Source organism: Miscanthus floridulus, chromosome 14 (genome assembly GCF_019320115.1).
Source record: "Miscanthus floridulus cultivar M001 chromosome 14, ASM1932011v1, whole genome shotgun sequence".
Taxonomy (NCBI): Eukaryota; Viridiplantae; Streptophyta; class Magnoliopsida; order Poales; family Poaceae; genus Miscanthus; species Miscanthus floridulus.
In genome coordinates this window covers 7750183-7767733 of record NC_089593.1, presented here as the reverse complement: position 1 = coordinate 7767733, position 17551 = coordinate 7750183, and the positions used below count along the sequence as shown (strand labels likewise).

General features: G+C 45.8%; 1 protein-coding gene across 1 annotated transcript; it reads right to left on the bottom strand.

Moving 5' to 3' along the window:
* Window positions 1–10292: 10292 nt before the first annotated feature.
* On the bottom strand, window positions 10293–13167 carry LOC136504964 (uncharacterized). Its single transcript, XM_066500020.1, has 2 exons — window positions 11676–13167; window positions 10293–10588 (listed from the first exon to the last, which is right to left on the bottom strand). The coding sequence occupies exons 1-2, from the start codon at window positions 12955–12957 to the stop codon at window positions 10509–10511; spliced, it is 1362 nt and encodes a 453-aa protein (XP_066356117.1). The 5' UTR covers window positions 12958–13167; the 3' UTR covers window positions 10293–10508.
* Window positions 13168–17551: the final 4384 nt, after the last annotated feature.

The window sequence follows — 17551 nt, the reverse complement described above, 5'->3', positions numbered from 1 at the left end:
CTGGTGCCCAATTGGGGAGGGGGAAAGCTTCCCGGGCTACGGCGGTCATGATCCTGAGGTCTAAGTGGTGGTCGAGGTCCTCTAGTGCGTTGGCCACGGCGGCCGGCGGCTCGGCAGTGCTCGCCGGTGGTGAGGCCGCGCACGTAGGCCCTCCAGTGGCTAGTGCTGGGCAGATGAGGCTTCTACGGCTTCGTGTGGACGCGGCGAGAGCGTCCAGAGCTCAAGGCGAGGCTTCCGATTTCCAGGTGGCCGGTAGGGTCTTCTCGGCGGCCACGGCGATATGGTGACATCGGCGAGGCGCGTGGGTCACTACGGGGTTCCAGTGGGGTGGTCACGGCGTGCGCGTGAGTTACCCATGGCTTCAGCGAACAGGACGGGCGAGTCAAGGAGGCGCCAGGCGCTCCGATCGGTACTGGCCACGGTGGTCGGTGCTCGGACTAGTGGTCTAGTGCTCGGACTGGTGGCCTGGTGCTTGGACCGGTGGTCGGGTGCTCGGACTGGTGGCATGGTGCTCGAACTGGTGGTCTAGTGCTCGGACCGGTGGTCTAGTGCTCGGACTGGTGGTCTAGTGCTCGGACTGGTGGCCTGGTGCTCGGACCGGTGGTCGGGTGCTCGGACTGGTGGCATGGTGCTCCAGTGGTGGCTGCGCCATGGCGGCGGCGTCGTGAGCGTGGCATGCGTGCTCGACTACAGCGTCCGGGGAACCTGGAGAGGCCTACAACGTCCAAGGGCTCGGGGATGGTCACGGTCAACGTGAGTGTGCTGTGCTAGTGTGCCTAGAGGCCGAGGATGGCCTTGGCCTACGCGCTCACGGTATGGAGCGCCATGGCCGGAGTAGCAAGGTCTAGTGGCGAGCAGGGGAAGAATCGGGGGCTCACCGTGGGTGCTGTGGAAGAAAGGATGGTGGTGCAGTGACGATTTGCGGCCGTGTAGCTCCAGAAGCAGTGCCGTGCAGTGCCGACCCGCGACCGTGATGACGACGACGGCATCGCCCTCGGTTCCGGTGACTTCGGCAGCGCGCGGGGGCTCTGATCCTCCTCTCACGATCTCCTTCTCGGCCCTCTACTCTCGGTGTGGTGCGGCTGCTGGGCCACCAAGCGGTGGCGGAGGCTGAGGGAGAAGCTAGGGCGCCGGGCGTGAGCGACGTGCAGGCTGGCTTTATAGCCGAGCGCCATGCCTTCCCTGGCGGATGGCATCGTGCGGTGGAGGCGTGTGCATCGCATCAGACGGTGGTGCGGGGTTGCGTGGGCGCGGCGCAAGGGGACAGGGTCATGCCCCAGGCGTGACCCCCTGGCCCGCCCCTGCCACTGCTATCGGGCGCCGGTCGCGTAGGCGGTTAAGGCGTAGGTGAGGAAGACGACACTGTAGGCGGGGGTGCGGCTGACATGCGGGGTCCAGCGGCCAGTGGCTGCGAGTGAGGCAGACGGGTGCGCAGGCGTGGGCGACGCGCTGGGCCGGCTCGTGGGCCGCGTACGTGCGCTGGGAAGACAGAAAAGGATTGGCAGGCCGGTTGGGCTGGCTGGCTGGTGCGGGCCGAGCAGCCTAGGCTGCGAGGCCTTCTTCCTCATTTCCTTTTTCTATTTTCTTTTTCTTCTTCCTTGATTTGAATTCAAATTCGCTTCTAAAATTTGAATTTCCAATTTGATGCACCTAATTTATTGGAGTTGTTAAGCATATCATAACTCAAATGGAAATACAAATCACATTTTGAATAATCAATGTATGCAACACTTTATTTGTTAAATTTTAGATAAACACAATTAACTAATGACATGTCATGCTTATGTGTTAACTTGGGTTGGGGTTAGACCTAATGCATCTCTTAGGTTGGGTTACTATACATGACACTCATCATCACATGGGAGTTCTAAGAAAAATTTTGTAGTTGGTATTTTCAGTGTGTGGATTTTTGAGTTGTTACAGTTGGTGTCCCCAAGTGTCAGCCACCACGATCAGTGCCCCGGCTATCTCGGTCCTTCGGCCCAAGCCTCACGTCCGTCCTTCACCGCTCGCAGTCCATCGACACGGCATGTCTATACTCGACCTTCTCCATAGCCATTGACCGTCTCCGTGCTCAACACCTACACACCAACACAGCCAAGAAGCATGTTGCCCACTTTACACACTCACATCTTAGTTAGTCAACACTAAACCAAAGGCCTCATCTCCTGACAATCACTCATCACACATTGATACACATGGACACATATCAACCATATGTTGACACCTGTCAACAAGTCGATCATCTCTAGCAGGTCTGCTTGGGAGCTCTCAAGGCTCCTGACTTCTTGCGAGAGATCTCTAGGTCATCCGGCTGCAACTGCTTGGAGAGCTCGGCTACTTTTTGCACCTTGCTTGATAGTTGGGCCTTAGTCACAAGCTAAATAGCCTCGGTGTCATAGTTGTAGGAGAGCTTCAGGTCACCTCTGAGTGAGAGTATGCCATTGTGCCCAACATCTTTAACAACAAGTATGGGTAGTAGGGGATCACCATGAACTTGGCAAGGGCTGGTCGCCCAAAGATGGCGTGGTACAAAGAATCTAAGTCGGCTACCTCAAACTTGATGTACTCTATTTGATAATTCTCCTTTGTACCGAACATGGCAGGTAGAGTGACTCATCCAAGGGGTATCACCACCTTTCCAGGTACAATGCCATTGAAGTGTTCATCAGTTGGTGTAAAGAGGTTTATAATACCGAGGCCCATCTTCTTTGGCATGCTGGCAAAGATAATGTTTAGCCCTATGCTGCCATCGATGAGGACCTTGGTGGGTTGAACTCCTGCCACCACCGGGTCTAGAACTAGAGGAGACCACCCTGGATTAGAGAAGCTTGTCGGACCTTGGACCACCACAGGTATGTTGGAGTTGTGGGTTCAGCAGCCATGATCTCGCGAAGAGTAAGCTTAGTCTTCTTCCTAAACATTGAGGCAGCTACTCCTCCAAAGATAAGGTTGACAACGTTCCCAACCCTCTAGAAATCTCCTTTGTCATGCTTATCCTGGTCATCCTATTTTTCTTGTTGTTTGGCTCTGTCCTACTTTAGAGTAAGGACTAGGCCACGATTCCTGAGTTGTTGACACTCTGTGGCTGAATGCTTGTGGTACGGGTGGTAAGGGCACTACTCCAGTAGTAACTCGTCAAAAGATTTGGACTTGTCACCCTTCTTTGACTTGTTCATGGCCGCAATAGTGTTGTTTGACCTCCTCTTGTTGCCTGATAAGCCACTCTTATTGTCCTTTTGCTCGCCACCCTTGTCGTTATTTAGGCGGTTTCAACCGCTGAACTTTTCTTGTACTTTGTCTTCAACGTCCGTCTAGTTGTCGATCATGTCCTGGAACTTGACTATTGTCTTTGGCTTGTTTCTGACGATGTCTTGATAGTGGAATTTTTCCCTGAGACTATCGCCGAAGTAGTCGATAACGTCTCTATCCGAGACGTCTACCAGAGTAGAGCAGATTTCGGCGAACCGCTTGTATTAGTCGCGTATGCTTTTGCCATCTTTCTGCTTGCAATTTTGGAGATCATCACGGTTGGCTGGACAAGGCCACGCGCTTTGGAAGTTCTCCATGAACCTCTTGGAGAGCACGAGCCAGCTGTCGATGGATCCTTTTGGAAGTTGTTAGAGACAAGTTAGTGGAGTAGCTTCAAGGACCATCGAGAGGTAGACTACTTTAATGTCATCGTTCCCTCCTGCGAGGCTGATGGCGGCCGAGTAATATTGAATCCACTGATTCAGGTCCTTCTTGCCATTGTACTTGTCAATGTTGATAGGCTTGAACTTCTTTGGGTATGTGATGGTATTTAGTCTTCTGGAAAAGCAGGGGAAGCCACCCACTGGTTCGTCATCCTTGAGGGAAGACTCTACATAGTCGGGATCTCGGTGCCTGGCATTTAGTCATTCACAAAGATCACGGCTGCGGAGGACATCGCGCAGATCGCCTCCATATTGACCGCTTTGAGGGTGGACTGAGCCTCCCCTATTTTGATTGTCATTCATTGGTCCTCCTGTATTATGTCTTTTGCTAGAAGAATGTTGTGTTCAGGTAGATGCTGCACGCGATAATGCTTGTCGTCTATGAAGCATCACCCCTGTAGTTTCCAGCATGACATTGTAATGATCGAGCTGAGGGGAGGTTTTCTTCAGTGCATCCTCTACGAACATGCTGTTAGCTTCGGCGGTGTTGTAGACCTTATGTCCTCTGACTTCCTGGAAGTCAGATTCGAGGTTGCGCGTAGTGGAGCTACCCAGAGCTTCACAACGTGCTTCACGACAATGATGATGGAAGTCCACATCTCTGTTCTCATTGCGACGCTATCGTTCGGCTTCGTGTCGCTCGAGTGCTTTGCAATGATGTTGAGCACGAAGACATCATTGTGCACGTTGCCTATTCTTGCGTTGCTGAGTATCCCTCTGAGCAGCCATCTCTCCGACTATGCTAGTCTTGTCACTAGAGATGTCACCTTCTTCCTCATCATCTTCGGTGATGTCTGAAACCATGACAAAGACCTCCCTGCTGTGATCACAGCTACCCGTGCTGTTAGTGATGCAGGACTCGGTGGTTGTTGCCTCTGATATGTCGGTGACGGCGGATCCAGCTTGATATGGTAATGGCTCCATGGTTGCGACTATGCAGGAAGAATCAGAAGAGTTCCCAAGTAGCCGGACACCCAGCCATTGTATGATCTTTTCCTCTGATGTGGCGGTAAGGACTAGGCCTTATTGAGCGCCTGTCAGCCGGACTTCTTCTTCATCCTCCTCTGTGGTAAGCACAAGCAGTAGTCAGACTAGACTTGGTGTAAGTGTAACACCCCCAAATGAATAAGGCATAAATACATATTTTAATATGGATCAAGTGTTTTATTTAGCGAAGGTTGACCGCCTTTAAAGAGGCCTTTTGATCCGTTCCTCGGAGGGATGGACGAAGACCATGGTTGCGTAGAGCTCGTCGAGCACTTTCCATTTGAATACTCATACGCATTGTATGGAGTTTGAATCAACAAGATATAGCTGTTGCAAGATTTGAAGAAAAAAACTTAACCACGCTACAGTACCGCGTACAGTAGAGTTTGATCTTTTTGGCCGGTTCTGTTGCCGTGACCGAGCAGAGCTCCTCGCTGAGGGCACGCTGGCGTGGCCTTTTCTTTTCTTTTTTTTTCCTGTTTTTCTCCCACCGTGATCTCATCTATATCTTGGTCCTTCTTTTTCCAAACTGTGGCTGCCAACTCCAGTTTTGGTTCCCCTAAGTTCCACGCAGGGAAAAAATATTAGAGGAAGAGAGGAATTAGGGCTTCACCATTGTCACCCGTCGTGGCCGTTTCTCGGGCAAAAAATTGGTTAGGCATCTTTTATCTATCCGTTTTTCTCTCAATCTCTTGTCCCCTTTGCTGTCCTTGATGGCCATACCACTTCGGCGTAGATTGAAACGGCAAGACAGTCGTAGAAGCTAAGGTGGAGAAGAGGAAGGAAGGAAGAAGTGAATTGCCGAGGATTCATTGTCGTGCTTGCTGTGGTTGCCCTAGGTGAGAAGCCAAATATGAATCCACTTCTTTTGGTCATGTTTTGTGGATCAAATCATCTAATTAGAAGGGGTTTAGTCGGAGTTATTCTCGAAATTACTCTCGTTCATATTCTGAAAATCCCGTCAGACTGAGCAGTCCCTATTAATCTCTATTTTCGGGCATCTTAGAGGCCTTATTAAATTATGTGCGTGTGGACAAAGTTGTAGAGGACTTCAACATATTTCTTTTGAAACCAAGATCACCATCATATTCCCTGTAGTTTGAGAGATATGGTCCTTTTAAGATGGCTGTTTTTTATTGACGAGAATCATGACTGTTTTACATCTAATCTATTTTTGACTATCTTAATGGAAGATTTTGAACATATGATATGAATAAAAGTTGTAGTGTTTTTCTTAAGATTTCCATATTGGTAAATATTATAATTTTTGGACGAATATAACTGCAGTTATGTATTTTAGAAGTTTACTGTTTGGTTTTGGTCGTCAGAAACGTTTAGTTTAGTTCAGAGGTTGTTTATGCCATTTTGGAGATCTCATACGCTAGATTGTTTTATATCAAAGTTGTAGATAAAAGTGTTTTCCATCTTCTGTAAAAGTTTCATAATTTTTGAACAAATAAAATAATTTATCCACAACAAAAATGTGAAGCAGGGTTGTTGCTGTTGGTTGGTTGTTTGGTCGGTGTTTTGAGGGAAACGATAGCGCAGGCTGTAGAAGCGATTTATTTGTCATTTGTGAATGTCTGTATGAGTATGTTTTTCTAAGGCGATGATGTTTGAACAGGTGGTGCGCCTTTGGACTGTTCTTAGCTCATGTTCTTGCATCGTCGTCTCGAGGAAAGTAAACGTAGCGGTGGTTGCTACAGCTTGTCTTGTTGTTTATTCTACCTACACTTTGTCATAGCATTAATTGAATCAAGATAATATACCTAATTATGAATTCACTTATCCCTTTAAAGTAATTTATATATGATCTTCATTGTCGAATATTTTGTCTTTTGTCTATTATTATGAGGTAAGTGCTATGTTTTATAATGGTGGATGTATGTGGTATATGTGGTAATAAGTATTTATGCGGTTGCATCATATCGCATTGCACAGCATTCGTGGATGTCGCCGCTTGCTGGCCGCGACTGTACTGGTATAGCATCCTACGTTGCCCGAGGAGGGATACAATGCAGCTTCATACCTTGTTGGGTATGGAGGCAGTGGACAAGCATATGCATTGCATCTATAATTTTTTTGAGGTTTACTTGCACTGAAGTTGTGGATATGGAGAGTTTATCCTTTTGAAGAGGTGGTTTATTTATTGAATATCATGATGTTGTTTACTTCGTTATGCTGCTGTCATTGGATAAATAATTTATCCATGAATTATTAATTTCTTATGCTGTCATATCTCCCATGTTTAAATTGACGCCTAATTAACTCATAGTTTGAATAACATGATCAGGCAGTTTGCTTGCTGAGATTTATTCTCACCCCTTAATCTTTCCAGGTGCTTGATTGGATGCTTTGCTTGAAGGGATGGAATTAGCGGCATGTCTTCAATGTTTCACCCATATTTAGAGATAATAATAAAACTTTTAGTTGCTGTAATAAACTTAGTTTGTCTTTCATAGTGACCCTTTGTGGTTTAATAATAACGTTTGAGATGGAGCTTTGTTTAATTATAGTTTTATTCTTGTTGTTGCTTTTGCGCTTTACTTTGATGATGGATTTTTGCTGCCGAGTTTTATACTCTGGCATAAGGGAAGGGGTGTTAGTGACATCTTGGGCTTTTGTGGTGCCTGGGGTGTTACACTTGGACTGCAGTTGTCTGATGGCTTAGAAGCCGACTCGGATGACTTGGTTGCGCTCGAATTGGACTTGAGTGGTATTCGGACTAGGCTTGGACTGTACTTGTCCGATGACTTGGAAGCCGACTCAGACAACTAGTCGTGCTCGAATTGGACTTGAGCGACTTGAGTTGTTTCCTCGTCCGGGTCAGACTGGAAATTAAAAATTCATCGAAGTTCTCGACGAGATCTTCCAGCATGTCTGTAGTCTCCACAAGGCGACTATGGAGTACACCGTAGTCGTCCACCGTGCAGACTCAGGGGCCGAAGATGAAAGTTGATTCCGTTGAGAACGGGACGTCAATCTTGAGATCCATTGGGCCTTCAAATGTTTTTTTGCCGAAAGCCCCTACCTGGCGCGCTAGCTGTCGGTGTCTGATGACCGGCAACCTTTCTACGAGGTTATCCGGAGCAAGGATTGGTGGGCTTTGGCATAAAATCAAGCTTGATGGTTAATGCGAGGCAGCAAATTAGACAGGTTCAGGCCATTGAGTAGCGTAAGACCCTATGTCCTGTATGGTGGTTTGCCTTGCGTTGGATTGTGCTGCATGAGTTGTTGTTATTACAAGGGGGGTGCTCATGCCTTTCTTTATATAGTCCAGAGGGCAGGCACACAATTCTAGTTGTAGTCAAATAAGACAGAAGAGTTCTAATCCTATTACAAAGATAGACTTTTCTTTATCCGACTAGGTCGGTTCTCTTGCCTTGGGAGCCATGCCACCTTGTCTCGCGTCTTCCTGGCAACTCGTAGGTCGGCCCATCCCCTTATCAGGTAGTCAGCCCTATGGGGAACCCTTAGGATCTTAGTCTGTCAGTGCACGTGAGTTAGCGTTTTCCAAACACTTTTCAAAGCTTTTCTCTTGCATTCTCACTATATCACTAAGTCGTAATGCATATGCAATGTTAGTCACACTTAGTGGCACTAGACAACCATTGTCACTTAAGGGCTCCCCTCTTTATAATACAACGATCTATTCTAAACCTGACCATGCACTCTATTGTACCTTGGCCGGCAAAAGCAAAGACCTATCATTATACCTTTGCCTATGAGCTTTCCTTCCACACCATCTTCTCTCTATAGTTGAGCAACTAGCTTGATATGGTCATGAACTCCACTCCACCATCTCCAAAGTCTTTCTCATCACCATCAAGAGGACCCTAGCTAATCAAACTCATTGAAAGCATTAGTCCACATGGTTAGCACTCAATTACCAAAACCAAATTAGGGCTTTCACGGGACAAGATCTAGTGCTCATGTTTGGAGTTCACCTGGGGGGTGATTGCAAGCTTGCGGGCTTCATACTACCGAGAGTACCGACTGCAACCTTTGGGATTTGCCTCAATGGGGATTAAGTGGTTGGCAAGCCACCGAACCTCGGGATAAAAATCACCATTTCATCTATTGTTCCCGATCGATTTGCAATCCCTACACTAGCTTATTTACTTGTTTATCTTGTGTTATTGTTATTGTTGTTGCTCTCTAGCTTAGCTTTAGTAGTGCTAGTGTAATGCTTACTAGTGTAGCTTGTGCTTAGTGCTCGCTTTGCTCACTAGTATGTGTAGGAGCTCCTAGCTGCTTGCTTGAGTTCTAGATACATAGGTTTGTGTGACCTTGCTTATTAGACTTGTGTAGGTGAGCTTACACTTGCTCGACACATTAGGTATACCTTGTGTAGGATCTTTTATATGGAGCTTGGTAAAATAGATAGAAGAGGGTAGTCATGGCTAGACAATTAGTTTAATTATGTTGCTTTTGTCGGCTAGTTATATCGATTAGTTTTTAGAAACGACTATTCAGCCCCCACCTCTAGTTAGCCATCTGGACCTAAAACCAACATGCTTGCACTAGCAACAGCACCGACAGTTACTTCCACTTGTCACCCGATCTATCGAACCAGGAGTCAATGGTGTGAGAGTAGAGCTCGTGGAGGTCATCCGCATGGACATTATGCAAGCAAAATGGAGCAGAGTATACTAGGTACGAATCAAAAAATGTGAGAAAACCACGAAGAACACGACGCTGTTACCTGTGATTGCAACAAGAGAAAGTCGTGTTGCCATCTCCATTAGTTACCTGTGAGGAGTTGGCTTCTAGTGGACGTTGAACAAAATAGTGCAGTGTCTCCATCTTCATCGCTGTCACGTCGTGCCACCACCACTACTCCCAATGCACTGGCCTCGCCTCTGCAGCCTCATTGTGTGCGACGAAGATTTCTCATAAAGTCCACAAGCCACAGGCCAGACCCAAGCCAGAGTAAGTGGCAAGTCCATGTTACAAGTCACGCCATGCATAACCAAACCTACAATCACTTATGGAGTTTCAATGCTAGGGTGATCCACGGCCGTTAGGCCCTGACCGCACCTACTCCTAGCACAAACTAAGAGCATTTCTAGCAGATTTATCCTCAGCTCTTAAAGTATAAGTAATCTCCAACTACTGGTAGTGTAGCTTTTTCTTCTCTTGGAACAAATTACCAATACCTTTAAAGGGGAAATGGTGGATCTCCTATGTTTAAGGGAGGGGTGGATTTTGAGTAATTTATATTTTTTTTATACCGGGGATGAGATAAATAATTTGGTAAAGATGCTCATTGGCGTTTTAGGGATGCTAGCAAGAGAAAAAAAAGGTTAGGGAGAGTACAATCCGCTTGAGTAGGTAGTGCTAGCCAGCAAATGCTAGCACCACTTCGATCAAGTTAGCACTAAGGTGCAAAGAAGGGATAAAGCCTTTGATTTGATTCAAAAATCTGTTTGCAGTGCTGCGACCATTTGGCTCAACCAGAACGTGGACTCTGCTTGCCACTACCTTCTATTCCTAACGCTGCAGCTGCTCTAACAAAGCCTCAGTAAGGGATTAACCAAACAATCCTTTTGGTGCAGGAGAATCTCTTAAAAGTATTTACTGTTCCCAGACATTTTATGCGACATCATAGAAGAAAACGGGGCACCAACCATTCAAGTAGGTTCATAATTTTAGTAGCGAATACATGATACAAGCACAGAAGAATTATCTCCTCCCAAAATTATTACAGGCCAATAGAAATATCTCAAAAGCGATGTAACGCAGTATCACACCTTGACAGCTATGATGTATATTATTGAAACACATAGCTTCTTAGAACATAATGCAACACTGAAGCTTAAATTTTCAGTCTTTATGCTGCACTTGGCTCCCGTCATCAGCTTGCTGCAATTGGCTCATCAAACATCCTAAGCTGCCACCTGATGCTGCATCCAAAGAAATAGCACAAACCCATGATGGCCACAACAAATCAATCAACATTCGTTTTAGAGAAAGCAACCAGCAATTTGATACATTGATGACATCATACAAAGCTTCCATCAATATGGTTATTATGAACTCAACAATCCCAATAGGACTTGTCATAATTTTCACTATTAACAATATCAATGTTACTTAAGCTATTAACCTCAATTTCAATAACTATCATGTTAGCCGAGCCATTGACTTGGTGTAGCCACGCTTCCTCCTACTAAGATATGAATTACAAACGAGTGTTCTCAACTGTCATGTACCAATTTAAGACCCTATGAATCACGCATCGACCTACCACCAATACACTAACACCACCATTCAGGGAACTGGTAGTGATGTAAAAATTGTGTAACAATCGTAAAGTGCATCAGATAAAAGGGTAAAAGCAACTGAGGAAATAAAAAAAGAGCTTTACAGAATAAATAGGCAATGCACTACATCTAACAGAAAACAGGTTTACATGGTTATTTCCAAGTATCAAGTCCACTAACAACAACAACAACAACAACAAAGCCTTTTAAGTCCCAAACAAGTTGGGGTAGGCTAGAGTTGAAACCCAGCAGAAGCAATCAAGGTTCAGGCACGTGATGTTTATAAAAAGTCCACTAAATGTTTATAAAAAGGAAAAGGCATAATGAACAGCTACAAATGAAATATGCAGTATCTGTGTTTATAAAAGGAAAACAGTACTTCTATATGTAGGTAGTAGGTACTAGGACCTTAACCAGATGCGACAAGAAGAAAATGTTGTGCTGCGGCAACTACAAATCAGTACTTGTAACATGTAACATGCCAATATAAAGCAATGATTGAGATTGGTTCATATTCTTATAATATCTATAGGTGCATTCTTGAGTGCATAGACTAAACAAATCCAAGGTTAGATTTACAGCCAACTGCAAGCCGGCACCCTGTAGTTGATGGGCATTCCACTTTTCAGGCACAGATTGCAAATGAACACTTATACAATCAGTTGCACCTTGAACACACAATTGAACCATATGCTTAGGAATTTTGTGCTAAAGTCTAAAAAATTACCTGGTGTTGCCCGAGCATTGATATAACTGGATATACTACTAGGGCAATATTCATGGGACAGGACCAAGTTTCTGTCAGTGCTGAACTCAGCCAGTGACTGTATTCTTTTGCCCTTAATGTCAACAGCAAGAACCCATGCCCTGGATTGCATGAACTTCACCTTCGTCAGCAAGTAAACAACACCATTATTATCCAGGCTGAGAACAGGTTGACATGTGTGGAGGTTTTCGAGTTTCTGCCCTCTTCCTTCTTGTTTTACATTGAGCAATCCAGATTGCAGCAATTGCCACTGCATTCCTTCGTCGATATCGATGTGAGAAGCCTTGGCTGTGCAGTCCAACTGCCAATCCTCCCAAGCACCACTGATCTTCCTGTTTGTATATGTGGAGAGCTCCCAGTCTCGGATTCTAAAGTTAACATGCCCAGTTTCAGGGTCAAGCATTGGAGGGCCATCAAAATGAACTTCCATTTCAACCATCCTGAGGCAACCTTGAACAACAGCAATGCCCCGATATGGCTTGGGGCAGCCTTCAATCCCCTTCCCGTGATTGACCAAGGAACGTGGCAGTGGCAGGGGTACTCCACGGAGTGTGGGGCTGCTGCTGAGCACATCACAGAACAAGATTCCACGCCAGAGATCGACCCAGCCCATGGTGCCACCTTCACCTCCGAGGGTGATAGCCGTGGTTGTAATATGATCGTTAAGCCTAAAAGCTTTCCGGGGGATCTCGATCGGGAACGCTCTCTGAGGTGTCACTATTGGCACCTTGCTGAAAGTGGTCCAGGCCCACGATTCGGACTTGAACAAGTGAAGATCGAACCCGTGCATATCAAGGGACAGCACAGCGATGGTGAAGTGCTCACCGCGAGGAAGGAGGCCAACTTCGTCGTCATGGAAGGGGCGGGGCTTGGGGAGCAGCCGAAGCGACGGGCGTTCAGCCCGGTAGATGAAGTAGTCGCCCATCTCCCGCGACCTGATGGTTGGGCAACTGATGCGGACGCGGAGGAGGAGGAAGCGGTCCGCAGAGGAAACGATACGGGCATCCTCCAAAAGGAGGTTAGGGCCCAGATCGGGTAAGTGCACGAACAGGCGGGAGGGGGCCGGCGGGTCATCGGGCCAGATGGAAACCTTGATGGACTTGTTGTTACTCGTGAAGTGTTCTGCAGTGGTGCCGTTGGGGCAATCGCCGATGTAGGCACCGGCGTCGAAGAGGATCCAGGGCCGACGAGAGGATGCCGATGGATTTGGTTGTTGGTCGGCAGCGGTAGTGATGGTAGCCATGGAAATTTTTGGATCCAGAAACAAGAGAAGTCGGGGGTGTTGCTTACGAAGGAAGAAGAAGCGGCGCCGGTCTCATCAGAGGATATACTTGGCGGAGGCCATCGGACTGGAGCTCGGTGGGTTGGGTGTAGTTGGATCGGAGGAAGAGGAGGCGACGGGGAGCTCGGTGGGTTGGGTGTAGTTGGATCGGAGGGAGACGACGGCGCCTCCTTTTATCAGGCAACGAGGTCCGTGAGAAGAAGTCCCACGGCAAAACCCTAGTAACTAGTAGCCCACCTTCGTAAACTGGCCCGATGGACCGAGAAAGGAAGTCTGAAACGGCCCAAAAGATCTGACAAAATCCTATTAGCCTTTATAAGCCTGTTTGGAGTCTCAGGATCTAGCCCAGTTCTACAATTTTGATTTGACAGCCTGAATAAAGCTGTTTATTAAAAAAAAAATAGTTTGGTGCAGTGGTACAAAACAAGGTATCCTGGTTGGGTGGTCCCATTACAATTTCTATGGTCGGTGGTTCTAAGAAACACCACTGTAATTACGTATTGTGAGTTGTCATTACAATTCTAGTGTTTTTTGAAATATGCCACTCTATGTCTAACACCGCCTTAGGCCTAATAGCTGCAGAGCAACAGATATATGGTATTTATGGACCATGATGCTCCTTTCTTCTTCTTCCTCTCTCCTCTTGCTTGCTGTCTGGTCATTGGTGAGCTTGCATGCTCCAACCACCACGTCGACCATCACCACCACCTCTTCAACCATAGCGTACATGGCCTCCGATGACGATGCTCTTTGCTCCTCATTGATGAGGACATCCCCTTTTGATACACACAAGACTCCTCAAGTAGTTATGCTAGAGCTTGATTCCCTCGAGCACGCCAATGATGAGCACATCACTCATTTAGATACAGACAACAATCCTCAAGTTGTTATACGAGTGATAATCATTAGAGCTCGAGCATAACAATTAATTGCCCGGGTGAGTTCCTTCCTAAGTACTCCTTTTTCGATTATAAGAGGGAACATCTATCTAATTATATTATTATTCTTAGTAACTTTGGAGATAACATGGAAGTACATGGACAGAGGTATGACAGTGGAGAAGATAAGCGTGGGAGTTCAAGCTAAGTTGGAGGTCCAATCCATATCAAGTTTGAGTCTACCTTGAACTCCAGAAGCAGCCCATAATAAAATTATTGCTTAAATCCCATAAGGACTCCGTTATGCCACTATAATTTTCACAATAAGTTCTAAGAAACACTACTACAATTCACCTATTTAGAGTTATGCCATTACAATTCTAGCACTCCTTGAAATACACCACGCTCCCCTAAGCCTAGTCGCAGAGCGGCAAATAGTGAAGTAATTATCATACTTAAGGGATCGTGAACACAGCGTCTAATAATTCAAGGGGGAAATCTTAAATGCTCTTACAAAAAGTCATGTCATTGTTTTTTAAGTAAAATGGCTTGAGCTATGCCTTTCAATTAAGACAAGGAAGTGAGTTATTTTTTTTTTAAATACAAGTTACAACCGTGGCTACAGTGGCACAGCAAATGAAACAAAGGACAATGTAGATGTAGTGCTGCCAAAAGCATGGCTTAAGTAAAAAATGAAGTTATTTTGAAAAAAAACAAGAAATCAAATTATTTCAAAGAACAAGATAGAAGTGTCAGTACTACTGTATGAATCAAATACTTTATGCTAAACACACCTTCATTGCAGAATCCTTAAAAGAACAAGAAATAGTGCCATGCTTTATAAACAAAAAATTATTTTAAATTGTTGTTGTGCCTAGACCAAAATTTGTTGAAATAATAGGTGCATCATGTTGATAAAAAATAATAAAAACTGAGTAGATGTAATGAATATAGAAGGAATCTATTAGATGAGAAAAAATTAGAAACAATAACTTTTATACCAAATCCAAAATTGAACAACCAACAAAGATATATCAAATAAATAGGAATCTTTTGATGTCGAGTTGGGTCACACACCAGCGAGGGCTAGCACGCCCGAGATCACACACAACCTAGATCATAGCAATAATGTAGTAAATCAGCGAAATCGACTGATAAGCCAGTTAGACCGATTCGACGTTTGTTCTTCGCTTGCTAGACTCTCAAACACCTCCCGGAAAGAGCTGTCGGGGAGGGGCACAATGAGGTTGACCTAGGGTGGATAGCACCACCTAAAGTATCGTCAAATCTCATTGAGAGACATGACGAATAGTAAGGACAGAGAGAGTTAGGGCAAAAGGGTACTAGATGTGTTTTTTAGATTGAAAGTTGGAGTCCTCAATCAGCTATGATTCTCTCATTTATATGCAGGGGCTGGTCTTATCCCTATAGCAAACAACTCCAGAATGTATCCTATTGTAACACCTCGGTGTTATGCCTGCATTTAGGCACTGCAAATCATGCATATCATGCATCATCAAGCATTCTAATCACACATGTCTAATCATGTAAATAACAATTGAAACACTATTTCGAAACATCTGAAACATGTTGTGAAACCTGAATGTTGCATACCTTTGTTAGAATTGTTTTGCCCTGATTTTGCTTGCTCGGTTAGTAAAACATGTTTGGCTATCATGGTAAATCATCTAGAAATGTTTAGTTCAATTTTTGGAGCAAGGTTTGTATTCAAATTAATTCAAAATTTGGCTTCAAAAATAAATTCCCAAAAATTAGGGTTTTTGAGTTAAACGTGGACTTTGATCTTACAATTCAAAATCTAGAAAGAATTTGGCTGTGGTCATAAAAGCAAAGTTGTAGAGAATTAAATTCTAATCAACTTTCATTTTTGGTACATTTTCAAAAGATGTCATTTTCTTGCTCAAAATAATATTTGAAAGATGGCATTTAAAAATTCCTTGAAAATGTATTTGGAAAAGGGCTTTTTCTCCTTCGCGGGCCGCCGCCTCGCTTCTGGCCCACGGCCGAAGCCGGCCCAGCCAGCATCCCGCAGCGCCGCGCTGGCCTGCCTCCGCGTGCGCCTGCCCGCTGACGCGCCGCGCCGCGCGCCCGACCGCGGCAGAGCTTGCCCGCCGCGTGGCGGCCATGCGCCGTCGACGCCACCGCGCGTCGCAGCCGGTCTGCGCCCGCGCCCACGCGCCCGCCTACACCTGTTGGAGCCGGTGCGCTCGCTCGCTCATTCCCGCGCTGCCTCTTCTCTCCGCCAGAGCCGAGCGCCCCCAGCTCTGCCTCTCGCCGTGCCACCGCACCCGCCGGCGAAATCCGCCGCGGTTCCTCCACCTCGTCCAGCAATCATGTGCCCGCAGCTCTGCCTCGCTCTCCTTCAAGTCGTGCTCACGTTTGCGCCGACTGCCGAGCTCAGGTAGAGCCGCCTCAAGCCTCGCCACCGCCGGCCATGGCGCCGCCGTGCTCGGTCGCCATGGAAGGCCCCTTCCTCCTCTTCTCCAACCCCGCCTAGCTACCCTATCGCATTCGCCAGCTTCTTGCGCATCGCATGCGCCCGCTATCTCGCCTTGTCCCGGCCGGAGATGGCCGCCGGCCTCGTGGCCGAGCCGCGCCGCCGCGACGTCGCAAGCGCCGGCGTGGCCTCTGCCTCAGCCAAGCTAGGCCAAGCCAGGCCGTGGGCCAACGCCTGCCGGGCCGTCTCCCCCTTCCTTGCGCTCGGGCCGCGCAGGCCAAAAGTGGCAGTGGGCCGCCTAATCCGTGCGGGCTGGCCCAGTAGCCGTAGGATAAATGGTTTTCAATTTATTCTTTATTATTTGAAAATAGAAATGGTTTGAAAAATGTTTGGGTACTCAAAGTTGCTCCAAATCTATTAAAATAAATTCTTCTAGGTTCCTTAGCATCAGATCTACTTGGGAAAATTATTGCATGTCATTTTTGAAATACTTTTCTGTAGAACTTTATTTAATCATGAATATTGCTGATAACTTGAAAAATAGGTAGAAAAATCTATAGGCTTCAGAAAAATATGATTCTAAGTTTGTTGATCTTCTTATATAATGTACTTCCTAGGAAAAATATGTTTCATGCATGTGCTGTGGGAAAATTTTGAGGTGTAGTTCAAGTACCTTTAATGGCTGATTTTTGTTATTTTTGCTAGAGAGCAAACTTTGTATAAAACATGCATGTGATAATTTTTGTACAGTAGTTGTATGCTATGAAGAACATAGGAAAAATACTAACTCTGTTGTTTAACACTTTTCACAGTACAAAGTATTTTCATGTACAAAATCATGCCATAGCTTGTTATTTTTGTGTAGGCTAATCCACTCATTCAAATACCATGAAAATCTGATAGTAGACTACTTAGGGTAGTACTATGCTGTAGTAATTTTCTAAGATTTTTCTAAGCAAGAAAAATAGAGGTTGCTATTCAAACCTATTATTAATTAGGGTTTAATTAAGTGTTGCTTTTGTGGGCTTAAGAAATTAGTAAAGCTTTGGTGTATCTTTGAAGCATTTAATAAGATGTGTTGAATTAACATATTAGTAGTAGAAGAGAATGCAGTAGATGACATGTGCTTGTAGTATATTTCTTGGATGATGTTGACTACCTTGCATTCCAACATATCCATTGTATTCATCTCATCTGATGCACCGATTGCATAAGCACT

Bases quoted from the DNA above. Each gene is read 5' to 3' on its own strand.
- LOC136504964 (XM_066500020.1), bottom strand. From the start codon at position 12,957: ATGGCTACCATCACTACCGCTGCCGACCAACAACCAAATCCATCGGCA. The intron at 10,589-11,675 runs GTAATTTTTTAG...CTTTGGATGCAG, and splicing joins CAATGCTCGGGCAACACCAG to CATCAGGTGGCAGCTTAGGA.